We start from the raw sequence: 27,930 nt of genomic DNA on the forward strand, positions 1-27,930 counted from the left end.
GTTTAGTCACTCGATCCCATGAGCCTGTGGTGCATTTCAGTGGTTGTGAAACAGAAGTCTGATATTTATGTTTCACTGTTCCATGGCTCCCCCGGAGTCCTGATTTTGGCTTGCTGTCTGCTATGTGGTAAGTTGGTCAGTTAAATTTGTAGTTGGGTATTATTGAATATATTTAAAGTAAAATTTGGGTTGCTGGCTAGGTTTAAAACTGCATATTTTATTTACGATCAGCATGACAGGTGATCAACTCAATCTTCTGCGTGTTATAGAATCATCATTGTCACCTGCTGCTTTTTTGGCTTCGTTTCTGACTAACAGACTGATAAAGTATAGAAACAATAAAATTATCAACAACTTTACAAACGAGAGCATATGAGAGATATCCAAATAAGGGCTTCTTTTTATTACTTTATGTTCCGGATTACTTACAGAAAGTTTAAACAAGAAGTGTATATGGTCCCAATGAAAGCATTCCGCCTTTTCTTGACTACAGCTTTAAAAACAGCTGAAACACAGCGGTGACCCTAAACATCTAGTCACCAGTCATTGCTGTGTGATATAGAGTAGTACTGTGAGAAAATGTTCATTACACAAACGTTACTGACTGCTTTTGTGCTTTGCTCATTTTTCTGCTTTGGGCGCAAATCAATCATCAAGTCATTTATCTCACTGCTCACACCGTTGCCGAGTTCCTTTAATCAACTGCCAACCTCCCTTAGCTGCACAGTATTACTAAATACAGGTTTGTTGGCTCACTTTGTAAAATGTACCTCTGTATTAAAAGTCAGATTCCCATGCCTATCTGTTGTCATTATGAACAATTTGGTCCTGCTGACACAGGCTATTTGAAATGTGATGTTGTGATTATTATATAAATAAATTATCACCACTTTACAGATTTGCCTCATTACCTCAGTGCTTAAGATAGTGGTTTGTTGCAGCTGCATTGTACCAACATTTAATTTCATTAGGAGAAGTAACTTCCAAGAACTAGAAACATCTAACCTTTGACAGAAACAGTTGCATTTAGCATTTGTGGCCTCTTGGGATGTTAGCCATTGCTCTTGCAGCACGTCTGGCCTCCCTCTTCTGTGGGTCAAAGCTGGCAGTGTCTGTGATGGTAAAGGACCAGGAAGTGTGTCTGTATCTGTGTGTGTGTTGAAGGGGGAGTTGGAGTGTGGGTGCATGCAGATGGTTCACAAGCCAACCTTTCAATTAGGCCTGGAGTATAAATATCCATAGATGATTGGAATGTGGCGGCTGCTGGCACAAAAGGCTTGACTTGGCCCGACTCCAAGACCCCGTCGCTCACTCTCTCTCTCAGTCATGCTGGAAGCCGCCCAAGGTTACTTCGTCAATGGACGCAATGATTTCTAACTCTCTGTGTCTGCTCTGCTGCGACCACCCTCCCTTCTCCATCCCTGCTTCCATCCTTTCTGCTGTGTCTCTCACTAGCTCCATAGCTAACTTTACATTTGAAAGAGGCCTTCAGTTGAACCCATTCGGAGGTTTCGTGTCCCTTCTTTCCCCTCATACATTTTGTGCATCAACTGGCTTCTGAAATTCCCATTGCAAAAGGTGTTAACTGTGTTTTCAGCTTAAAATGTTCAAACAAATTTCACCTTTGCCATTTTTCCATATACACATATATATTTCCGCTCATAGTAAGTATTTGAGTTCCAGTCCAGCTCCTAATCTTATTTAGCTAATGCTGCAGGTGAACAGCCTTGTATTCTGCCTGGGGAGACCCTGTATATCCTTCGCAGATTATAGGGATGAGCTCCCAGACAACTTATCCCTTCGTCCCAAAAGGCTGTCACTGTAAGCTGTCTGAGAAATTATCCACACACCCAGACACATGGTGGTGAGGGTATGAAATGACAAAGCGGAAATGTTTTGGAGGAAGGATAACTTATCACTGTCACTGAACTATCTTGAATGTTGTGTAGTGCACAGCTTACAAATAGCATTGGGGTTATTTGTGTTAGAAGGTAGTAAGCTGCTATCTTTTTACTCTTGATTTTACTTTTGATATTTTTATTTTTGGAACTTTTCTAGTACTTTAATTTATCCCTTTTGTGAGATGTCAGTTGCCAAAGACCAAAAAAATGGTCTCTCTCTTTAAAGATTTCTCATATTGTCTTCATAGTTTTGTAAAGCAATATAGTCATCCTCAAAAAAACTTATCATACGCCTTCTGTTAAGAAATCTACTCTCTTCTTTTATCCCTTCACCCCTCCCCCAGGACCCCCTCTCTGCAAACCACCTACCCAAGCTGTGTCAGGGCAGCCCCTCCCAGTCTCTTAGGCATCCCTCTGGAATCAGGAGAGATTAAAAATTAGGGGATTAGGTTCCCCTCCTAACCCTGTAATCCAACAAAACAATGCTTTCTAACGTCAAGCGAGAGCTCCCGAGGCGTGGGTAAGTCCTCCATGTCAGTTATTCCTTATGGAAGGGTTCCCTTGGAAAAGACGCACACTAGCTCTCTGTCTCCGTCCTCCTTCATCCCAACCCCCTTTCTTTATGATCCAGGGCTGTAATGAGGCAACATGGGAGATGGGGCCTAATATCTGTTAATAGGGTCAATAGAATAAACTGTTTTAAAGGGGTCACTGTTGGCACAAGGACGAAGGGGCTGCTAAATGCTTGTCTCCTCTGGTGCCAGTTGTAGCTATTATTTTTTTTACAACAACAATACAGTGTCAGACAGTAATAATGACTCTGATAACACTGAGGGGCCCTGCTGATGTAAGACACAGGCAGGCTACTGAATTAAGGAGCTGTTTTAAATATGTCAGTGCCACACTCAGGCTGGAGCTATAGCTGGCCATGGGATGCACTCCTTTAATTTCATCGCTCTGTCAACTTTTATTAAAACCCATTTGTCACAAAGAGAGAGGCAGAAAACGAGAAGGAGAGAGAAAAAAGTAGTGGGGGGGAGCGACACAGATGGAGAGTGAAAGAGGGGAAAGAAAGGGGGATACAAACAGAGAGGGAGAGATGTACAGACAAAGAAGGGTGACTTTCCTGAGGTGCTAGATAAGAGAAATTGTTGTTTTGAGGAGGGGCAAATGTTGCGGGTGGTGGTGATGGTGGGATGGAGGGAGGAGGGATGGGTTGCCATCACCAGGGGAAGAGGGTCTTATAGGTGGAAGACGATGTGGTAAGGAGGAGCGGGACGGTCTGAGGGGCTCAGCAGGAGTGATTAATGATGAATCTAGGGTATAGTGGACCAGTGGGACGCCCCTTCCCCATCTCCTTCCCTATCCTGCTCATCCACCTCCTCCCCCCACCCTTTACCCAGCCACCCCACCTTCATGCCCATTTGTAACTGTCTTGGGAGGGGCCATCACGGACGTGGTGATGTTGCCCCCTCATTTTCTTGAAGACAAGAATGAGAAGTGTGTCCAACAATGTGTCATTTCCAAACTCAGCTCTTTACGTTTGTTCTGGATGGCTGCTATTTATTAATGTCATCCACTCAAGACTAATTATTTTTCCACACTCCTTACAAGAGGAATTCCTTCACATCTCAACAATGTGTTCACACACTCACATGGTGACTCACATGCTATTCAAATTAAAATGTTTTGATGTTCCTCTTAATGAAATCCTTAAGGAAATCGTAGGCCAAGAAAAACTCCAGCGGAGTGTGCATTTATTTGTTTTCATTGGAGTGTGTGTGTGTGTGTGTGTGTGTGTGTGTGTGTGTGTGTGTGTGTGTGTGTGTGTGTGTCGCAGCCTCACTTTTCTCACTCTGTCACATAGTTTAGACTAGCATCCCAATCTGAAATCGCATGAAAGTGACTTGCCACTATGTCCTTTGGTCCCTTTCTCTCTGTCATCTGCCTCTAAGCCCACGCACCCCAGTACCTACAATCAAAAGAAAATTAAATGATTCATTATATCTTCCCGCCTTAAAAACATAAAAAAATAAAAGAGAAGAAACTGCTTTCAGAAACACATGTACAATGTATTTTACGTTATTCTCCTTTACCCCCATTTCTCTCTTTCTAACTGAATAGTACATGATGGCACTTGACGGAGAAAAGGAGGAGGAAGATGAAGAAAAGGCGAAAGCAGAAGGAGAAAGAGAGGGAGGGAGGGAATAAAATGAAGTGTGACAACATATGAATTTCAAATTTCTGAGGAGACATCAAAGTGTGCCATCCGGGGTGTCTCTTTCGACAAGGACACTTTCTGATTTTTAATTCCATCCCCTGATTGTATCGCAGAGGCCCTAACGAAGAACGGAGTAGCAACGCCAGTGAGTGGCAACAGGCAGTGAGAGATAGAGCAAGAAGGGAGGGAGAGGGTGGGGAGGAGGAAAGAGGGAGTAAGTAAGATCAGAGGTGGTTAGAAGACATAGATAGAGGAGGAGGAGGAAGGAGAGAAGAAAGCAGAGCCTCATCCAAACACAGGCGGCTGGGCCCTTTGTTGTTGAAGCGATCATGGCTCCTCTTTCATCAGATGGAGATGGAGAGGAGAGAAAGGAAAAGAGACAGTGAGAGTGAGAGCGATCCACTCCTTTTTCCGCTGGGGTGACAGGGACATGGATAGAAGGAGGGCAAATTTTTTTCCTCCTTTGCACATATCAAATCAAGGCTCTTCTTCCAAGGACTTCTTATGTTGCTCACACTTCCAGAACAAAATGCTTACAAGTTAAACTGGGGGGGTGCATGAGAACAGTGTGCTCACTTTAACCTGAAATATGTATACTTACACTCTGTGTCAAAACAGTGTCAACATAAACTGTTGAATATTGCTAATAGCTGGTCCTGTCTTCCTCCTTCATCTCACTACAGCAGACGTTTAATTGCCTGGGAGGTTCTCAGCAGGAGTGTGGCAGGCCTCTGGCATTCCCTCTCCTGGCAAAGCTCTGTGCCAGCACTGCTTCAGTGCCAATCCGCCCTCCCCAGCATCCACGCAAGGGGTCTCATAACCCAGAAGGATTCCCCATGATAGGCGCTCCCCACAAGGCCTCTTTGGAAACGGATGGGAAACCCCAGGGAAGCAGCAGAAAGGTTGGAAAGGTCAGATTACTGGCATGTATCTGCATGTAGCCCTCTGTCTCTCTCTCTGCCTCTCGTTTTGTCTCTCACACACAAATAAAAGCTCCTTTTAAGAATTTTATGTTTAGCCGTGATTTAATCTCAGATTATGCTATAAACATGATTTTTAATATGAAAATCAAGTCGTGTAACTAAAACAGAACCCTTAAACCCTTTTAGACCATTTTAACTGGTGTCATCAATCATGGTGATGATGATGGTAAAGGCCTGAGTTTTTTGGCTGTTGGAATTTACAAGTATGGATTTAACAGGCCTCCGTTCTGCATCTATAAAGCTAATGGTTCAAAGAGTTGCAAAACAGATGATTCTTAAATCTGTTAGAAGACATTTTAGTTATGCTTAAGTTATAATTACTCATGTGGCATGCTCTTGTTTAAACAATTGAAAGGAAAAAGACCACTTTTTTTTAAACGTGGTCTTTTTCAAAGGTAAATCTAAATTCCAGACAAAAAAATGTTTGTTGTGGTGTTGGAAAAAAAAAAAGACATGGGAAAACATAATTGTCAAGGGAGAAAAATATGTATTTTGGAATTTAAACAAAGTTTAGTACATTGTCTTGATGTTGTATTTTTTTACATTCAGCAACAAAGCAACTTTCGAATAAATGGTAACATCATACTTTTTCTAACAGATGAGAGAATTAAGACAGAAGGTCAAGCTCACCCATGCCACACACACCACGACACCCTAATACCCAGATGCACACACTCTCTCACAAGGGCCCCTCCTCGGTTGTGGAGAGGGGTGCATGGTGAGGCAGCTGGGAGATGTGGAGCCACAATGGCCCTTTAGGGTGAGACGGCCCTAATCCATCCCCCATCCGACAGCAGCAGTGAAAGGAGGCCTGTCAGTCATAGTGTGGCACCCTCGGGTCTCTAAGATAGGCGTGCTCAGATTTAGGATTTACTGTACCCCCTCTTTTCTGGCTTATTAAAAACCTCTTTGCAGACAGACAGAGATACATGTATGCACATGTGTCTGGGCAGGCGGGCGGGCAAGCGCACATGCGTGCACATACACGCACACACACACATACACGAGCAACAGCAAAGGTTCATATTTCAAAAACGTCAATGCCAGAAATCTAAAAAAATCACTTCAGACGGAGATTTTTATCAATTTTTTTATTTAGATTATTTCTCTTCTTAATCTCTTGCACGGTAAACTGTACCACACTTGCTTATACATAGTATGAGAACAATGTCAATTCAAATGAGCAGTCGTACTTCAAAGAATTACATGCTGTCTATGTTAATGATGGAGACAGCCATGCAGAAGTGGGGAATGGGTGTTGATCATTTTGGATACATTTCATTGGTCTGTTGTTGCCTGACATGTGCACGCAAACACAAACACACACACACATATACAGAGTTATGGATGGAGAGGCAGCCACACAGGAAAAAAAGCTGCAAAGGAAAATACATACACAGAGATACACACAAACACACACACACACACAGAGTAAACACTTATTTAGAGGTGTCAGACACTGCATGTAATATCCTCTGGCACAGTAGCTGTGTGTGCGCGGGTGCATGTGTGTGCGCACCAATGAGCCGTCAGCTGAGCTGTGCACTGTCCGTTGCAACTCGGTGATGGTGATCAAATCTAACAGACAGTGAGGACCAGAGCACGCTTTCTGCCTCAGAGACAGAGAGAGAGAGAGAGAGGGAAAGAGAGAGAGAGAGGGAAAGAGAGAGATAGAGAGAGAGGGAGACAGGACTAAGACTGCCTCTGGCCACCATTATCTCTTCAGTGTGTGACTGTGTCCATGTGAGTGTGACAGTGTGAAAAATACTGTTTGTTTGTTTACTTACTAAGTGTGTGTGTGTCTGTGTGCCAGAGTGTTTGCATGCTCATGTGTGTGTGCCCGTCAGTGGATCCGAGTTAGCGTGTGTTCATATTTGCTGTTCAATATGCTGAAGCCCATGTAACTCACTGGGAGATAACTACTGAGCCAGATGACATGGCGGGAAGGTACCCCTCCTCAGGCCCTAATTCAGCGATTCCAGCTAGGGTTAAAACTCCTTGAACTTCCTTTTTCTCTCTTGGATGAATTGGTTCATTCATTGTCATTATCAAACTTATTTCCAGCCACCAATAAAAAAAGGTTGCAAATAGTAAAAAGTAATTATAGATAACTATAATGCACTGATAGTACTGACTTATACCGATACTAGCACTGATAACATAAAAATACTTTTCTGTTCAACATTTTGGTCATATTCTGCACTCGATGTTACTCTATGGATTTCCTGTTCACATAATTATTTTCTTAGATGAAAAACATTCAAACAAACAACTCTTTAAACAGCTTTTTTTAAAGGGGGGGGGGCTAGTGTTTTGATAGTTACATTTGGTTTTAGCTGCAGTCTGTTTGTGTTTCTGCAGTTTGTTGATTAAATAAACTAGTCTAGGTTTAAAACAAATTATCAATAGTTTGATAATCAGTGAGTCATTTAGTGGCATTCAAAGAATAAAAGACACAATTCTGGGTTTATCTTTCCTAGTGTGAATATTTGGTCCCTCATTTTAGTATTTTATGATTGTAAATGGCCTTGGTCTGGGATCAAAGTTAAAGTTTATCAAGCAATTCAAAGCTGATCTGGCACCCCCAGTGGTAGGTTAATGACACAGATACTGTTTAGATGCTACATGCATCCAAAACTGCAAACTGACCTCTACAGTGTTTGCTATAGATTAAGAAACTAATGCTTTTTCCTGCAAAAATAGTTTATTGTGAGCTGATTGGGGGGGAGGCAGGTGATCAGGTGATCTCTAGCAACTGTTATTGTTTAGGTTATTTGAACAAACAATCGTGATGCTGGTTTTCTATTGAGAGTCTCCAAAGATTCCATGTTAACAGCATTACTCTAAATAACAGCTTCAAACACAGTAAATTTGACAAATTTATAACAGAGTATTCCAATTACAGGATAAACTAAATGTAAATTAATTTTTGTGATGATTGATTACTGCTTGACTTATATTGTGCTGTATATTTTATTTCCTACTCTGTGCTCTATTTGTGGCATTTTATAACATATTGTGACACTTCTATGGGGACAATAAACTTCTGTGTAAACTAAAAACCTTAAAGCACTGAATAGTCTGCTCCCGGATGTTGCTAAAAGGTCTGGAGACCCACACCCACATTTAACATACTGCCAACACCTCCCTGCCTTTGCAGGCTGAGCACCTCACACTCCATCCACACACATCTGTCACTGGGTGTGTGTGTATGTGTGTGTGTGCATGTGTGCCTTTCTGTCTGGTAGAGGAAAAGTGAGAGTGTGTGTGTCAGTTTCAGTGTGCACAAGAAGGAGAAACGGAGATGAATGACCGTCTAATCACTCACACAATGCAGCTAAGCCCCATAATGAAAACAGCTGATAAGAAAAATTAACATAAAACCTAAGTGGTACAGAACAAGACAGTGGACATAAATAAAGTGGCTCATGCACCATAAATCTAAACCATAAACAAATATATATGACTCACACACATAACTCAGAAACTTCCTCATCCTGTGCTGGAAAAAATGACCCTAAAGCATATGTACACATATCTGCTTCATCCTCATTTTTGCTTTTTGCTAGTTCCCGCAGAGCCGGGCCCTCCACTCATAGCACGGTGCAGTAAGTTTTAATGGTAAATCAACAAAGGGCCGACATGAAAGAAAGGCTAGCTTTCCAGTTTGCAGGGTGAAGAATTATTCATCAGCACTGTAGTGTTGCACTGCAGGCGAAAATCCTGCAGCAGCGCTCCATTTTAATTGCCAGAAAATGACTGTAAATGATACAGAGAGAGAAGGAGAAGGGGCAAAAAAGGAGACAGAGGGAGAGAGAGAGGAAAAAGAGAGTTGGAATCAGTGGTATAAAGAACAGGGGGAAAAGGACCCCCCACCACCACCACTACCACCACCAGCAGCAGCTGCCCCCCAAATTGAAGGCCATAGTGATAAAAAGCTATGTGGCAATCAGAGAAGTGGAGTGCCACCCCTACCCCCCCCATCAGCCTAAAAAAGAGATAGTGAAGGGAGAAAAGAGGAGAGGAGGGCAAGGGGGAGCGCCATCAAAAAAGGAGTGGTGGGATTAGGTCTGAGAGAGAGTTTACTACGCTCTTTTTGTGTGCCGAACCTGCAGGATTAGAGATAACAAATGTTAGCCGAGGACCGGCACCTGCTGTGAGCTGAGAGGAGGAGAAGAGGGGAGTGGGCGAAGTGGGGAGGAGAGGAGAGAACAGCTAACCCGCTAAAACAGCAGAATGGGCTTTTGTGGCCCTGTGTAGAATTAGAGGAAGGAGGGCTGAAAGGGGGAGCGAGAAGAGAGGATAAAGAGGGAGAAAATGGAGGGGCAAAGAAGTGGATGGAACGGGTACAGAGTAAATTTGTAATTGTCAAACAGATGAAGGAACTGAGATTTTGCGGGGGGAGTAAACATTGAACTTGTTAATCTGTGGACCTTAAAGCTGGCTCTGCTTACAGACACTGCAACACTGTCACCAATATGCACTTCTGTTTGCTTGAATCACACGGCCTCTGCAAATCCTAAGATCAAACCTCATGTAAAAATGTGTATATTCTTAAAGCACAACAAATTTTCTAACTTTTCAAAGTCTCTAGGCTCTTATACACTCCTCCTTGCCGTGTCCTAAGTACCTTTTTTCGGTCCGCTTTCCATTTCTTTCCACACCCTTTTCCCAATGCTTGGATGTGTGTGGCTGAATTTGCCACTGGGGGTTGTGGACCTCCCTGCCTGCTCTCCGCAATGACCCCAGCTCAGGAAGCACTCAGACTGGTCAATCAACAATTAAAAGCCTGTCTGTAGCCACTAACTCAATTCAGCTACTCAGCTTAGTGCTCTGTTAGAGCCAAGGGACCCAGACAGAACCGAGACAGACTCAACATCGCTGACCCCTCTACCCCTCCTCACATACACACACATGCTGATGTGGTCACTCCTACACAGCCTTACCGATTTTTGAACCTCAGGAGGTGTGTCCCACACAAATGCTTCCCTGAGGTGAGCAGCAGCACCGTGGAAGCACATGTGACAAGAGGCAGGGGCAATTTACCTCGAGGCCTGGCCTGGACAAAAAGGTCACGACCTCTCTCTTACAAATGTCTTGGTACCTGCACTTCAACCTGAGGGCTTAGCCCTGCTTAGCGTTCAATACTGACATTGACCTTTACTTTTCCCTGACTTTAGGCAGAGTCTGTGCTTTAAGAGTCTGTGTGTGTGTGTGTGTGTGTGTGTGTGTGTGTGTGTGTGTGTGTGTGTGTGTGTGTGTGTGTGTGTGTGTGTGTGTGGCCAAGTAGTTCAACTTTGACACCTACAGACAGGCATTCATAAAAACAAACACAGATGATAAAACAGGCACTTAAATAAAAGACACACACATAGAGGGGATAGGAATATTAGTTTTCCCTTCCACTGATGACACTCTTACACACACACACAAACAAACACACACTTGCATGCTTCACTCAACCCATATGTTTCCTGCATTTACTGTTTCATCATTCGCTCACTGGTTGAAAAAATGGAAATGTAATATAAAAACAAAAGCCAGAGAATAACTGCAGGGGCTGGTAAACGAAGCATAAAGACCCCAAGTGACCGAGGGGAATTATTTGGCTCCATTAAGCAGGCATTAACATGAATTACTATCTAATTAAAATTAAACAGCTCATTAATAACTTTGCAGTGGGGCCTTAGCGTGGAAGTTCTCTGGAGTGTGTGTCTAGTCTGTGTGTGTCAAAGAGAGAGAAGCTGTGTTGTGTCAGGGCCAAGAGAGCAATCAAGTGGGATAAAACTAAGCAGCTGCCCCAAAGGAAAGTCAGGGCTTGAGAGGGCTTACCTGTGGAACAAAACAGTTCGTCTGAATTAGCAAAATGAAAAAAAAAAAGGAAGTTATTCAACAAATAAAGTTAACTTCAGTCACAGTTTAATTCTGTAGTAGCAAAATTGTATTGAAACATGATAGAGGCTTAGAGGTTCCGGTGCCAGCCGTGAACTGCAAAATCTGTGGTTCAAATCCAACATCTTTGCTGCATTCCCAGTCTCATTCCCTCTGTTTCCTGTCATCTATTTTATTTTACTGCTCCAATGTTGGCACGGAAATGCTCCAAAATATTTTTTAAAAACTATAATACACACACACACACACCTGAAGCCAGCCATCCTCAACTTTAGTAGAGAAGTGTAGCTAAAACAAAAGGATGAAGATGCTCTAATGGAGCTAGCAGATGCACAAACAACAGATTTTTCCATATCAGGGAACATGTTTAGGCTCTTGCACGCACACACACACACACACACACATTGTGACAATGTGTGTGAGACATTTCGACTCACTCCTGCTGTGTCCTGTTTGGGGTCGTGGCCTTCGTGTTGGCAAGCCGCTCGGCCTCACAAGATCTGCTAGGAGATGAGAAGACAGGAACAGAGGGTAAAAAAAAGAGAGAGACAGAGAGGGTCTGAGATCATCATGTTATTGCTCTTATCATCATCTCAAAGAAAAGGAAAGAGCATGTAGTTGTAGGCAATGCAGGATTCCTGGAGATACGGCTGAGGCTGAAAGATGACCGCAATAATGGGGACAATAACAGCAATAATACAATGTTCACCGTGACTGGCAGGAATAACTGGCAGTCTGCATACGCCAAAATAATGCCACCTGTAACCTGTAACCTCTAACCTGCGTTGATTTCACTGTGTTTAAAATTCAGCATCGGCTCCGAGAAACCAAAAAACTTCTGAATCTGAAATCAGGTTTGCAAACGCCCTGCCTCCCCGTGTATTGATAATGGAAGCTCGTCATCCAAATCCACTAGATTGTCCAAAAGCAAAAACTCAACAATATAACAACAAAATAAGGTGAAGGAATAATGATAGATAGTCCTCAGAGATGGTGAGTGAATGACAGAGAGCGAGGGATATGGAGTTAGGCCCCAAATGTATGCCAGTGCATGCATCAGTCACCCCCCACCTCCCTCTTCTTGCTTCTCCTGGCCAGGAGCTGTTTACCTCTCTATCAGCAGTGCTCTCTAAAAGCAGGAACTCCATCCATATTCACCGGCCTCAAATTCCTCTGCTTATCTCCCCCCAACCCTTGAAAAACCTCACCGTGTTCCCCTCTGCACATACATACATACATAAACACATCTTTATGGAGGCGGGAGGCAAACGTGCTGGGCCAGGAGGGGGTCGGGGATAAGAATCACCTTGAATTCAAAGCGGAGGATTTTTGGTCCTCGGCGGGTGGATGGACAGGCAGCCAGCCACACAGGCTAAGGCGTGACACACAAACCACGAGACAGGTAGAAGGAGGCTTTAGGGGATGGGAGCAGATGTATGCACCAGAGGCCATTGGGAATACAGAGGATTTGGAATAGTGAACTGTGATGCCTGTGAAATTGAGTGTTGATAGATGATATGCGTCATTAGGTGATAAGTGCATGCGCAGGTTGCGTTTCTGCAGGAGCATCTGCAAGTTTGTGTCAATTTCTGATACAGTGCATCTTCAACCTCCCAGAGCCAATGTCCAACATGGTCATGTGACAATTAAAATCTAGAAATTGAAGTTTAGAATGATTTTTTTTTTCACAAGTGACTCAAAAGAACTCCAAAAAACACAAACTCATACCAGAAATCGTCTGTTTTGGCCATCTCAGACGTTACAGAGAAAACTAATTGGATTAGCTCTTATTCCCATCATGGAGATTTCCATGAAGTGGACAAATCACTTATGTTGGTGGCTGCTTTGAAACTAGGGGAGCAGGAGACTGGCTGATAAGAACTGAGAGTATAAGTAAGGGCTCAAAGAGTGCTTGAGCAGAAGCAGAGACACATGGAGTAGGGGGGGACCTGTACCCCGTTCCACTGCAAGCTGCCTTGTTTGGGGATTGAAGTTGGGAACTCTCTCCACTACTAATTGCGCGCCGGTGCCTTTTCATGAATATTCATTCTGGCGTGTTCAGACCCCGCCTAATTAGCCGGGAGATAGAGGAAGAAACTCGCACCTTTTACCACAAGAGAAGCGTTTCCCCCCGTCTCATTCTCAGGGGGATGCTGGCAGAATAGTCCGAGTTCATTAACCAAAAAAGAAAAGGGGCAAAAAAAAAAAAAAAGTTACCTGAAAAGCACGGGACGATTTGGTCTTCAGAATGGATGGGGCAAACAAGGTTTGGCGATTGCACATTTAGTGCCCATTACACATGTCTATCAACAAGGAAAAAAATAAAATACAATACATTTAACTGAGTGAGCTGGTTAATATTATTCCGCTCGCTGCAGTTGGGAGGTACATCACATGAATTTTAAAATCTAAACATAACTTGTGGCAGGCCGAAATGTTCCCCCTGGAATTGAGGAAGACTTGTATTTAACATCTAATATGAGGCCGCGACCGTTTGAAGAGTGGGAGTGTGTTATTTCAGGTGTACTTCTGGAAAATAAGAGCTGATTAAACTTTGTGTTGAAGTTTTAATGTTTGCATATTTATAACCTTAAACTGAGGACTAAAATAACCTGCTCCATCATCGGACTCGTGATTTTAAAAACCAGTATCACATTTTAAAATATACTTTGGATTAATTTAAAGTTTTCCCATTATTATCACAACTTATCTTTTTTTTTCTTTTCTGCGTTATTGTTTCCACAACGATTCTCTTTACTGTCTGTCAATTGTTACACTATTATTTATGCTTTGCTTTGCTTACTGAACTGACTATCAGACAAACAGAGACAGACGGAAACTTGGTTAATTGAGGGGTCGATGGGGTCCTATTTGTTGAGGTGCGTCCTGACAATAACTGCTGCATATTAAGTAGACAGGGGGAAAGATTAACACGTGACTGACTGAAAAAAGCAAAGGCCCGACATTCTAATAAATAAGACCCCAAATTATAATAGCACATAAATGCAATGACCACATTAAATAAAACGTTTTTAAGAAAAAAGAAAATGAGCAAATTAAGTTTGTCCACTAAATTTAGAGTTCAGCTGTGCGTTCAGATGCGTGTGTGTGTGTGTTCTCGTACACTCGAAACTCACGAGTAAGTGAAGAATAAATCAGAGGATTGTGTATCCAGGGTAATACAAAGAAGCCACTTATTTGCGGTTCTCAGTGTGCCTCGTAATTTCTTTCTTTTTTTCCACTCTATTTTACAAATCCATCATATCTTGTTCATTTCCAGCCGCTTTTCCTGTACGGCCTGTCATTCCGCACTAAGTTGTGTGTGATCCCTTTCATCGAGCGCACCATGGAAACCTAGTGCGTCCTGGCAAAAATGCACCTCAGCGCACACAAGGCCATATTCTTCACAAAAGGGCCAGAGCATCTGGATCCTTCTTTTGCTGCAGCTCTTCGCTGGCATGGCAAAGCACAAGACTGAGTCTGTGTGGCAGAAACCACTGCTTTTTATAGACTGGGAGACAAGAATGACGGAATGGCTAACGCATCTTCATTAACTGGGAGCTCCATGGAGCTCCCGTCCCTTAAAGTAGTGACACGCAGCCGCTGGGGTCTCTCTGAGGAGTTTGAAGCGCAGAGACAAGACACTGACAATAGGAAATGTCTGAGCTGGGATTTCCCATTAACGAGCCGCATTAGACGAGCACTGTCCATCATTGTCTTACGCGTTATTTTATGCATGTTATAACATCACCCCGGATATATCTATAAAATATTGATCAAACAAAATATTGTTCAGCCAACCAAATCAAAATATTGGCAGAAAATATGTTGACATATTACATTAATTTTACAATAAATATGGAAACAGATGTTTGCATAAGGTAGCAAATTAATTACAGTGTTTGCTGAAATGGGATAAATGGTCAGTGCTGCCAATAAAATGCACATCGCATTAAAACCTTTATCCTAAATTGGAGTTTGGCTGCCAGTGGAGTGTGTTAAAATAACACGCAGGTAACTCGCGAGGATTGTCTCCCACTCATCCCAAATAAATATATAAAGGATGGATGGACAAAAACCACGCCTTTCAAGAGATGATGACGAGCACCTGTGACCCCGACAACATTTTACACACACACACACACACACTACATTGTTAGCGCTGGAGACAAGAGTACAGCAAGGACGCGGTCACAGCAGAAAGGAGACAACTTACCTTTTGGTCATGTAGTCCCGGATTAAAATGAACAGTAGAGTCGCAGGGGGGAAGATGACAACAAACAAACACGCGGCAGAGATAAAAAGGCAAAACATTGCTTTCAGGTAAATGATTAAAATGGGACTGTTGCGCCTGAAAAACCTTCCAAAAAGCTCCTGTTTTAGAAGGAGTGGAACATGTGCCTGATTGCAGAGTTTTAGGCGAATGGAACGGGAGAGATGTAAGATTTGTTTAAAGCCCCGCATTTCCATTTAAGAACGTGATTGTGTTTGCAAAGATCCCTTTCAATCTTCGCATCCCCCCCCCCCCCCCCCTCTCTCTACCCCTCAGCGTCTCTGAGGCTGCTTTGCAATTCATAGAATTGGTAATTTGCTATTGGGACAAAACGTGAAGGGAAAAATAATCAGATCAACCGGGAGAGGTAGTAAGGAGGGAGCCAGGAGGGAGAAACACAAGGTTTCTCTCTCCAAGTTGCTGCTTCGTAAAAATGCTTCGAGAGGTAAATGATAAAAGAATAGAGCCAATTTTATTTTCTTGAATCGTTTAAATCTATATGTCCATGGATGGAGAAATCCAGAACAACTGCAGCTGCTTGACAGTAGGTATACAATGTCTTGAAAATTAAATTAGATAGTTTTATGCTAAATTATAACTGATTCTTATCAGATATGCCATTTAATCTTCTTCTTCTTCTTCGTCTTAATAATAGCGGTCGTCTTAAAGTAAGATACTGACCGATGAAAATAAATTGTCTTTAATACCTGTCACCCCTCTCACCTGCACTGTGTGCCCGCGCGCTAGTGTTTGTCTGTGTGCGTGCGTGTGTTTGTGTGTGTGACTGTGTGTGTGTGGGGGGGGGGGGGGGGGGGGGGGGGGGGAGAAGAGACAAAACATGCATCTTGGCCTATCATAACTAAGTGGGTGGTGATGATGACATCATACAACACTGAAAATTACTGAGACAATACAAATAAATGACATAGTGTGTCAAATGTGCTTTGAAATAGATGTCGCATGCTTACATACACATCGCATTGAGGTTATTTACACACCTCTTGTGTGGGTGGCTGCAGAGCTTGAGCATCACACCTTATAATCTATTTAAAATGAGGAGCGCTATAATCATCAGTGACCTATTGTAAAGGTGCACGGGTGCGTGTGTGTGTGTGGGGGGGGGGGGCTTCAAAAAGATCTCGGTACTCCCCCACGTGGTTATTTGCAAAACAACCGATCCAAACTGAGGAAACCTAATCAAACCCCGCTGGTGCAGCCCCGTGCACCTTACTTGGAGAATATCGGATAGAGAATGGGACAGGAGGCTATCAATGGAGAACAGGTGTAGAGACTGGGAGAAAAACTGTTAAAAACTCAAAGAGACATTTAATAAATAGAACATATGTTTTTCTATAACACGTGTAAGATCGGACCTGTACCCGTCCTGTGCGAGAAATGCGCTGTACCATGCTCTAAAACTCTGCGCCTATTGAATATGTCCCTAGTGGGCTTGAATCGGAGAAGAGCCAATACAAGCGGAGGGGAGGCGTGTCTTCGCTGTTCCCCAAGACCTCCCACAGCAGGTTGTTGCGTTTTGGCTCTAAAGCCTGGAGACCTCCGAAGTGCTCGTCAGTTTTCGAAGTAGGAGCCATGGCGACAACAGCTCAGTATATTCCGAGGAATAACTCCTTACCGTCCAACCCGCTCATGCATCCGGATTCGGACAGGATGCACCAGGGGACGACCTACAGAGAGGTGCAGAAAATGATGCACCATGAGTACTTGCAAGGGCTTGCAGCTACCAACACGGGACATCCGATGAGCCTGACGCACCACCAGTGGCTGCCCACCTCCAACACCGACTGGTCCAGCGGAACCCACATCGGGCAGCAGGAGCACAAAGCCAGCGTGCAGGCGACCCGAGAGGACCTGAGCAGCGGCTTCCACCACAGATCTCACCTGGTGCACCAGCAGACACAGAGTAGCCACCATGGTTCGTGGGCGCCTACCACGACGCATCACTTATCCCCGCTCTCCCCTGCATCAAACGGCCACCAGTCACTGGTATATTCCCAGCCTGGATACACAAACCTTAACGCAATGCTGAGTCCCCAGCCCGGCACCTTGCACCATGGCATGCGGGACCCGCTCCACGACGATTCGGGCAGCCACGACAACCAGATGGAGTCGCCCCAGCAGGCGTTCAGCCATCACCAGGACCACTCGGATGAGGACGCGCCTAGCTCCGACGACCTAGAGCAGTTCGCTAAGCAGTTCAAGCAGCGGCGGATCAAACTGGGCTTTACCCAGGCGGACGTGGGCTTGGCCTTGGGCACCCTGTATGGAAACGTCTTTTCTCAGACCACTATCTGCAGGTTTGAAGCGCTGCAGCTCAGCTTCAAGAACATGTGCAAACTTAAGCCGCTCCTAAACAAGTGGCTGGAGGAGACAGACTCAAACACTGGCAGTCCCACCAATTTGGACAAGATTGCTGCGCAGGGCAGGAAACGAAAGAAGAGGACCTCCATCGAAGTGGGCGTGAAAGGGGCGCTGGAAAATCATTTCTTAAAATGCCCAAAGCCATCCGCGCATGAAATCAGCACTTTAGCCGGCACTCTGCAGTTGGAAAAAGAGGTTGTCCGTGTTTGGTTTTGCAACAGAAGACAAAAAGAGAAAAGAATGACACCAGTGGGGGTCCCTCACCCGAATATGGAGGACGTATATTCTCAAGCAGAGACCCCTCCTCTACACCGTTCACTACAGAGTCCTGTGCAGTGACTGTTTTCATGAACAATCCGAGCATTACCACGGGGGGATAGAAAAGGGAAAGGGACTATGGAGTTTACAGTATTTAAGTTTGGCTTTTGTTTTCCTGAGAGAAAAGAGACATGGAAAAGTTGAACGGATGAGTTTTGCCCTTAGTATTCGGAGATCGTCGTTTCCAGCAAATAGATGCCAAGAGGGAAAATGTTTAAAAAAAAAAGGTCAAGAAATTAAAAAAAAAAAAAAAAAACACAAGAAAAAAGTTCGCTATTACTAATTCCGTGAAACAAAGATCTTTAATTACCTAAATTATACGGAGGAGACGTGCACATAAAGTAAATTTGCTATCCCACGGCTGTGTCAGTTATGGAGGAATAAAATGTGGCAAGTGAGGCCATCTCCTCCTGGTGAACCATGAAATGTTTGGCGCTCACCAGAATGAGGTGGCTGCCTGAAAATGACCAGCACTGGAGATGAATAGTCTTCACTGAACGAACATTTTGCTTTTCAGGCTTTAACTGATTAACCAGATTTCTGAATATTAGTGTATACTTTCTTTATTATATTACGTGTGATGTTTTGGTTTGGAAATACTTTAACTTCAGTGTCTCTCTGTTTCTGCAACCTGTCTATGATTTCATTCATGATCTGCTCTAAGTACTGTAACTTATCATTTTTGTTTACTCAGTGGGAGTCGATGATAGAGAAGCGACGATGGCACCCGAACACACTCATAATTAATGTCAGATACATTTCAGAAAAAAAAACTCAACAAAAAAAAACGTCTAAATGCAACAGAACATCAAAGTTCTGACTGCATGCCTTAAAAAAATACCACGTCGAATTTGCATCAGCACCAGACGCCAAAAGGGCAATTCTAACCACACATTTTTCTTTTTGGGGGGGTTATTGTTTTCTCTGCATGGAGCACTTATTCTTTCGTTAGTATTATTATTATTGGATTATTATTTTTTTATTTGCTAATAAAATAGTAAGCGGAGCTGATCTCGATAGGCTTTAACTCGACAAACCCCATGTTTACAGGTTTACTGGTTGTCCCCACAGAGCGCTGTCTGCTCACACTGCTCACTGCCTGTTGTATCCCAAACAATGCAGGAGAGATTGGTCAAATACGAAAAGAAAAGTAATAATAACTCAGGTAACTTCAGTGCCCCGTGTCGAAATATCACGCCTGTACATGATTTTTTGTTCTTCAGTGTTTTTTTTTTTCTTCTTCTATGTTTTAATCTGATCACAACTACTCCGTGTTCTTTTGTCCCATAGATCCACTGTATTATATTAAAACACTGGGTTTGGAGAAGGGAAAGCGATGAAGGGACTTGCTTTAGATATATTTATTTTTTTTCTGACCTAAAAGGAAATCTGGGGAAAGAAAAAAAAAATCACATCCGTTGTGTCATTTCTCAATGTTGGACCAGTCCAAAAAGCCTACAGTAGTGCTACTCAAACAGATGATGGAAACTTTTTTTTTCAAGGAAAAATAATAATAATAATAAAAAAAGATTTTAGAGGAAATGTTGCCAGGATTATTTCCGATATGTAAATATGTCTAATATGTAAACTTGTATTTGTTCTGAGATATTGTTTTGTTTTGTTTCTTTCCGGGCAGTTTTGTACACTTACTAATTCCAAGAAGATATTTTAATATGATTTCATTTAAGAATCTGACCATTTATATATATATATTTATTTCTTAAACGTGTTTGGAGCTTTTTGTTTAGCTCTGTTAATGGTTATGTTGCAGTGGATTTCGGTATGTTTTTCTTTTTTGTTTCCTACATTGGTTGTATGTTGATTGCTAAATGTAGACTGCAAAGTCACATTTATATTTATGTTATAGTAATATTTTATTACTTACATAAAACATATATACAAGAAATGGTCTTTTGTCTTCATTAAGATTCAAACCAGTCCTTCTTGCTGTCTATTGTAGCATCACCAGCCAAACCAGATAAACATGATCATAAAGTTTAATGCTGTTCAGTGTGCTGAGCATCGGGAGGTGGTGAGCACACTGTGTGTTCAGTTTAAATAACAGTTTCCTTATGTAACAGGGGGTCGTTTAAAATCAGAAGCTGTGTACATGTGCTGTTAAGGGAAATAGACAACAGTATTTTTACCTCAGGCATTCCCTGCTAAGTTCACACAGTCTGACGTTGTTCACATCTTTGTGCCAAAATCGCAGTATTAAATTGTGCAATATCAATACGGAATTATTGTCTTTTTATTGAGTGGTTATTATTATTATTATTGTTATTATTATTATTATTATTATTATTATTATTATTATTCAGGTGACACTTAATTTAAAGTGGGCTGATTAGGTTCAGTAAAACTGATATTTGAACTGTTTTACTTCCATAAACCATCGACCATCACTTGTCGTGTTTTAAACATGTTTTAAGGCGAATTGGGTCAAATCTTTGGTCTGAGGCAGAATAGGTAAATGAGCCCAAATCAGCCTTTTTCTAAAGACATAAAATCAGAGAAAGCACGTTTAGGTAAAGCAAGTCATGCCTGCATTCACAGGGAACATGTTTTGTAATATAGCTGTAGCACCTAATTGAATATTCTCATTTACTAAATCGTATTTAGTGTAGTCTTAAAGTTGGGCCCTTCAGGCTTTCATGTTACCACGGGCCACAGCTTTCTACATTTACAAATACGTCTTTGAGTAGAGCACAGTTTAAGTTTATGGATAAATTCATAGGAGCTTGTTATTTTTCCATTCTCACATCGCTCTTATGTTTTCATTGATACATGTGGAAAACCACCGTGAAAGGTGTAAAAACGAAAAGATGTACAGCAGCTGGAAAAATCTACATATACGCAGCTTATCCATTTCAAGTCTGTCTTTGATAAAATCCTGAATATGTCCGTATTTAGTCATTTACATTAATCATCAAGTTATTTCAAGTAATTTAGCAGTTGCACTGTTAAGAGTTTTCGTTTTATTACTTTGCCAATGAAAACGTGCCGTTGAATACGCACAAAGTTGAGTGTAGTTTTTTAGCTCCTAAAAATCACAATTCACACATTCTGGAGGCAGACGTTTACTCAATAATAATGTACAAATTTTTTTGACCAATTTCATCTCTCTCCATGGATTGACAATAGATATCCACGTATCCACGTATATTATTTTGTGTATGTCCATTGGATTTCAAAGTAAAAATTGTGTGTGTTAATTGTACACTCGCCAGTTCAGTTGTAAAGTTGATAAAACTATAAGTAACAAAATGTTGTTAATCTGCCTTATGTGGTGCTGAAATGAAAATGAACAAAGTGGCTGTACAGTGTCTGAGGTGGTCAAACGGGGAGAGGAGGCCAACATTAAGGAGCAGATTCCCAGAGAACAGCGAAGCACATGCGCCCCCTGCTGATAACACATGGGAACTGCAACGTTAAATCTCTATCTTAAAGTTGGACAAAAATGAACCATAAAAACAAAATATTTAAAACAATAAAACACCGATCGCCCACATAATTTTACCTATTTATGTATATATCTGTAGCCTGTACATTACAATAGCTTCAATAAGTTTACAAGTTGAACTTTCTGTCAAATATTAAAATAGATTTAGTTTGGTCTGAGGTATGTGACATCGCACAAAGTACAGTGTCTCTGAAGGTGAAGTAGCTACACTTCCATCAAGTCAAGTCAAGTCAAGTGGCTTATATTGTCATTTCTACTATACACAGTGGTACACAGTACACAGTAGAAACGAGATAACGTTCCTCCAGAACCAAGGTGCAACAAAACCGTAGACTAGTATGTCGCAGTCTGTCTATGCAGAAAGATTTAAAGACACATTTTAAAAGTCAGAAATGAAACTTCAAACAGGGTCTCAAACCTTCAAAAGCCTTATGACCTGAACAACATGCACTGACACGTAATGCAAAGCACAGAGGCCTAACTGGGTTGGAATACAGTAGATGGTGAAACACAAGGATCCACAGTTAATCAGACAAGAGAGATTCTTGTGACTGGCACCAACTGTTATTTTGTGATGATATGCAGTTTTTGTTCTGGACCGTATGGAGGGACACAACCTCCATTATGGCATAAAATCAATAATACATGAGGGAAGCTCATCACAAAACGGCAAAACCCAGCTATTTGACCCACAAAGCGCCACAGCTCACCCTTTCCTCCTTTGCTCTCCTTCCCCTCTTAGCAGCCTCCTCTCCTTCACTCAGTGGGCACTTGGTGGTAATTGCAGACGAGCTCCAGCCTCAACAGGGCCTGGGCGCTCGTGAACACCAATGCCTCCTTCATCAGGGAAGTATCGTCACACACAGGATATGTGGATTAGTGATGATTAGCAGGGATTATGGCTGGTTAATGGTGGGAAAATACATTAGGAACCATTGGCTGTGGGAGGGGGAGGGGATTTCACTCACGCTTGCGGATTTGCATTGATCTACAGCAAATGAATGAGGATTAGTAGCATCAAGCTATCTGCCAACAGATAAATAACATTAAGCATATTATGCGCTAACGCCTGTTATTAATGACATTACAAATACCACTACAATGCTGACAATTCCGGAAAGAATAGGAAAAGATGAATAATGCACTTGTTTGGGATTCCACATCATCCATGTGGGGTGATGCTGGATGGGCAAGCAGCTTACGGGTAATGAAGCATATTTTGGGTATCACTTTCTAAAAGCACATACTTTAAGAGGTTTATACATTGTTGATGTAATATGTATCATAAATTACTGCATTGATCCGTAGTCCAACGCTAAAGTAATTGGTCATCTGTAAGTTGCTTTGCAGTTGCTTCTCATTCAACCACATTTACGCACCAATGGCAGCAGCTGCCATACAAGGTGCTGGCCTGACCAACAGGAGCGACTTTGGGTTCAGTGTCTTGCTCAAGGATGTAGCACGTGGACAGTAGAAGGTGGGAATTGGTGGATGACCACTTTACTTCCGGAGCCACAGCCGCCATGCCCTGTGGTTGTTGTAGGTTTTTAGGGAGAAGAGCTCATTAGCCAAGCGGACCACAAAGCCATTTCTCACGAACGTACACATTTACACCTGCAGTTTTATTAGCTCATTGTTGTCTGAAAGGTACTTAATAATCCAACAGGTTTATATACTACCTATAACAAGCCAGATTACAGCCTAACAACCTTCACCAAATCGGTGCTGCTAAGATCCAGGTCATTTTACCATTGCATTCCCTTGGACACTTTTATTGGGTTATGGTTTTAGCCTTACTTGTTGCTATTGCTGCACTATTTAATTTCACATTCGCATCTTGCAATTTTGTCTTCTTGGAGGTATGTATTGGTAAAGTACATGGCATCTTGTTTATGAGCGGTGCTTTCTAAATATAGTTTACATAGTTTTTACAGTATATGCATCTATTTTTATTTCATTGCACATAATGTTAATGTTCTATTGGATTATTACTGAAATATAACAGACACTACACATTCCTGGATTGATAGGCTGCAGGCTCCACTGTCTAACCCGCATCATCTAACCTAACGTGTAAGCAGGCCTGTAGATTTCTTGCTCTCTATTACTACCCTTTCCTCCAGTCTGGTCCTCCTCTCCTCTTTTTACCGTTTATGTAATAAATAGTCTACTCCCACAGTGAGTGGCAGAGAAAGGGGGGTGGCAACTGGAAAAAGAACAGAATAATGCATTTTTTCATCAAAAATTCCTTCTCTTCCTCTACCTCAAGGTTTCCTCCTCTGAGCTACTTTGAAAGCTGGGCAACAATGTGGCCACACAGTGAACACCTAGTTACCATATGAAACACTCCAGCAGTGAACTGGAGGAGACGGAGAAGGGAGAGAAGTCTTGTGTTATTTATGATACTGGGCCTTGTAGCTATATGGGTCCCCCCTTCATGTCTACTCCGAGGTATGGCCCCCATATGTGAAGGGGTATAAGTGCAGCTTTAGAAAGTTACTCTCCCCTCCCCTCTTTATCTCTTTGCACCTCACTTGGAGGTTTTGAAGAAAAGAAGTAGCCCGTCTCCCTCTTTCATGACTTTGAGGGACACTTTATATTGCTTCAGGTGTCTGTCAGTGCGACTAACAGTTCTGAGAGTAGAGAACTAATATCTCAGAAACTTGCCTCCAGGCAGCAGCACATAGATGTTACTGTTGGTGGCATACAATGAGAAGAAAGACGTACTTTAGAGGCATTCGGCGGCATCAATTACTACTGATTCACTGAGCTCGTTGGAGACTACCATAGCAGGTGATAAGAACAAGAAAGATAAATGCAATCATCTAAGCTACACAGGCTGCCTTCATTTTGTAGGATGTTTAACAAAAGCTTGCAAGGAGGAAACATATTAGAGATAATATAATAATAGTTTTGTTTTTTTTTTTAGGATCTCAGAACACATCAGAAATCACACAGCACAGCTGTTGGGGAAGCTTTTTAGACGACTGCACAAGGTTGCAAAGTAAATTGATGTGCCAAAAAGGACGTGGTGGACCACGAAAGCTCGTACCCTCTCTTGCCCTTCAAACCTGGCTTTTGTCAACTGTAATGAAAGTGTTCAGATGCCTTATGACTTAAATAACAAGGTCTACTGCAGAGAAGAGAAGTGGAAAAGAAAAATCAAGGCCTTGGAGTGAAGAGAGACATGGCGGTAAACATTAAGAAGGTCATATAACCCTAGAAACCCCTAAGATGTTTGGGACCTTTTTTTCCTGTCAAGGATATTTTTAAAAAAAGGAAAGATAATTTGGTCTGCATGCTGCAAAGAGCTCTATTGTTTATTTGAGGAAGCATATGGGCAATCTAGGGAATGATTGCAGAGCATTCTTGCAGAGATCTTGGCAGTACAAACACAAGTGAAGAAGTTCCAGGTCTACTCTACACTTTTTGTGTGTGCCAGCCCTATAATCCAAAGCCAAACAATACTCTTTGCTGTTGTCCTTTACCCATGACTGATCCTTCACGTTATGCATGCTGGAATGGATATTATATTGTGAACCCCTGCAAATTGGAGCCGGACAATAAACAGATCATCAAAGATGATCCTGCTGCCCCTGACAGTTGGCTTTGCCCTGCAATGCTGAGTTCAAAGGACTATGATCGGTGGGCAAATGAGTGCTGTTGCTCAGCGCACAGTCAACCGAAACAACAACAAAGATAAGGCTGATGGAAATAAATAAGGATAGAGGAAAAAGGAGAAGAGAGGAGAGGGGAAAATAAGAGAAGCAGAGGGGGGAGCAGAGACGCCTCGGAGATGAAATGGAGACCTGCCACTGTGCTCAAGGACACCGCGTGCCACTATGTAATTAGAAATGTACACAGATGATTTGGATGCAGCGATATGATTAGGCAAAGCAGTCCCCAGTCTTAGACCTAATCAGCTCACTTCTGAGAGATACTCCAAGACTGCTAGTGTGTGTAAGTGTGTGCAGGGGAAGTAGATGGGGTGTTTCACACTGCTACCCTCACTATAAGCTTCAGGAGGGCACACTAGTGAAATTGACATACAGACACTGAGGCTCATGAAGTTAGACATGCAGAGATGGGGGAAAGGGGGACATTGTATGTCAGATATTTAATGTAAACAGGAAGCTATGACTGTATGACTTGCAATGATGAAACACCTGGAAACAGTACAGGAAACACATTGGATGCTGAAGGGGAGAATGTAAAGAGAGACAGGAAGAGTAGTTGGAGCCTTCATCATGCATTCTTTTTCTGAGAAAAGTATATTTAGTGATAATCTGGAAGTGAGATTGTAGAAAATCATCAAAGTAAATGTATCATTGTGCTCTGAGTCAAACTGTTTTGACCGCACCTCATTTTGAGTTCAGCTTAAGAAAAATCAAACAAAAACATCTGAAATCCCAACACATAGAGTTAAAGGCCAGGAGATGCACAAAAGAAGCGTAGGTCTACGAACAACCCAGTAATGAGCAGAGGCCAATTAAAAAGAGCTGCCTCCTCCCCCTCCTCTTCATCTACCACCTCCCTTTCTCTTGCTCGCTCTGTCTGTCCTTCTGCCTCCTCCTCCAGTGGCTTGTTATTGATCACCTTTAACCCCGTCTCTCAGTAGTGTCAAAACTACCATTTAGGCTCATCCCTAGGGCTTAGCGCGTGTCGATCACACCCTGCCCCATAAATCATTATTGGGAGCAGGGCTCACAAGGGTCTGGCCTGTTTGAAGCACAGAGGGAAAGCCTTTTACAGACAAATTTCAGCAGAGCCCAATCCCAAGCCCCCAAAGGTCAGGGGTCATCGATGGTCCAATGGATTAGCACCCAGACACCCCCACTAACCCTGATTCTCCAGCCAACTCACCTCTATTCCCCCATGGGCCTGGCAGTGGCACCCCTGTGATTTTTAAGTAAAACTAAAGGTCAGATGATATCCTGCCCTGTCTTTACAGTGATTCCCGTTCGTGTACCTGATGGCTCTTCTGTATAAAGCATTGGTTCTATATTTTCTGCCTTTTAGCAGCAAACTGAGCAGGGGATGAGCAAAGTTTTGGGTAAGGGGTAGAGAAGGCCTACAGAATTATATGGATGAGAGAGTTTGTCATTGGTGTGAATGACTGGTGCCATGGGGCACTATTGTTGTCACTGTTTGTCTCTTTGCCTATCTGTGTTGGCCTCATACAAACTCCCCTTTACCTCCTCCTGGGCTGGAGGCGCCTCATCGCCTCAGTGCACGGTTGCATATCAGCCAGATGCTGCATCCGCCCACAGCCCTCCTCCCCTCTCCTTCTTCCCTGTGCTTTCCTCCCTATGTAGAAAGGCAAATAAACAATTCTCCCCAATCTCTCGGTCTCCTTCTCTCTAATCTGCCTCATTCTGCCTGTCGGTCCACCTGCTGCTCTGCCTGCAGTGAGTGGACTAGAAGGTTACCCTATTCAGTCACAGTCAAGGGGCTTGGGGATGAGGGGTTGATGGGTAGAGGTGACAGGTCCTTTGTTGGAGTAAAGACTCATGACCCATGGGTAAGCAGGCAAAGCGGAGGTAAGGGAATCTATCACTCTGTTTAGATCCAGACCTATCATATCTCACTGGATGATCCATAATTTGGAGGTCATTTTTCTGAGTTAGCAACTGATACAATCATACAAATACTAAAGTCTACATTTAGTGTTTGTGCTCTGCTTCTATAACATTGTATACATCCGTTTTCTTACATAAAGAAGTGTTTTTACTTCAGTAAATTTATAAACTGCCATCACATTGCAGAAAATCTATGAGCTTAAAAAGCATGATCCCCACTTTGACCACATAAAACTCCTGCTTACATTTTAATGCACCAATGATATCTTGTGTGTGGGGACTTGTATTGGAGTATTTTGCCTGGTAGTATATATGTACTTAAGTAAAGAATCTGAAGCATTATTCCATATTGGTGGCAATAAACAATAGAATTGTCAACCCGTTGTTGAGTTTCAGGGTGATTGATGCCGTTTTGTAAAGTGCTTTTGGCAGAGTGACTCGGGGATCAAATACACTCACGCCAATCAGCGTGCATTGCTTTTTTGCATATACAGATGAAAGGTGGCCCATTGATGTTGGTGGGGGGGGGGGGGGGGGGGGGTTAGTGGTGAAGTGGAGCAGAGGGTATGAATTTGGTACATTGTTGGTAAGAGGTTCCCATGTGCCTCTCCACCCATTCTCCACCCACTTCTCCCCCTGTGGGATAGCCCTGCCAGGGGGTGAAGGCGTGGGACAGGACACTCTGACGGGATTAATTGGTGTGGCACCTCTTTGGTGCACATGGCCAAAGCAATTAAATAGTGGCCTTAGGCCTTTAGCTTGCCATTACTACACCCGTGACAAAGCAGCAACTTGGGCCTTTCTCTCCGTACATGCTCACATATGAGCAGATATACCAGAGAGATGAAACAAGTTCGGCATGTGTGTGTTTTATGTAATGTGAGTACATGGAGAAAAGGCTACAGGTATGGTAGCATTAAA

At 42.7% G+C, this 27,930-nt stretch overlaps 1 protein-coding gene and 2 long non-coding RNA genes across 3 annotated transcripts; 2 read left to right on the top strand and 1 right to left on the bottom strand.

Moving 5' to 3' along the window:
- Positions 1–27,496, top strand: LOC137130868 (uncharacterized). Its single transcript, XR_010914912.1, has 3 exons — positions 1–127; positions 4,806–5,033; positions 24,360–27,496. It is a non-coding gene; the product is annotated as an uncharacterized lncRNA (long non-coding RNA).
- Positions 5,588–16,075, bottom strand: LOC137130869 (uncharacterized). Its single transcript, XR_010914913.1, has 3 exons — positions 15,214–16,075; positions 11,435–11,500; positions 5,588–8,864 (listed from the first exon to the last, which is right to left on the bottom strand). It is a non-coding gene; the product is annotated as an uncharacterized lncRNA (long non-coding RNA).
- pou3f1 (POU class 3 homeobox 1) lies at positions 16,107–19,455 on the top strand. The gene has a single exon (XM_067511504.1). The coding sequence runs from the start codon at positions 16,861–16,863 to the stop codon at positions 17,986–17,988; it is 1,128 nt and encodes a 375-aa protein (XP_067367605.1). The 5' UTR covers positions 16,107–16,860; the 3' UTR covers positions 17,989–19,455.
- Positions 27,497–27,930: the final 434 nt, after the last annotated feature.

The sequence above is a fragment of the Channa argus genome, chromosome 7, assembly GCF_033026475.1.
Source record: "Channa argus isolate prfri chromosome 7, Channa argus male v1.0, whole genome shotgun sequence".
Lineage (NCBI taxonomy): Eukaryota > Metazoa > Chordata > Actinopteri > Anabantiformes > Channidae > Channa > Channa argus.

Bases quoted from the DNA above. Each gene is read 5' to 3' on its own strand.
- pou3f1 (XM_067511504.1), top strand. From the start codon at position 16,861: ATGGCGACAACAGCTCAGTATATTCCGAGGAATAACTCCTTACCGTCC.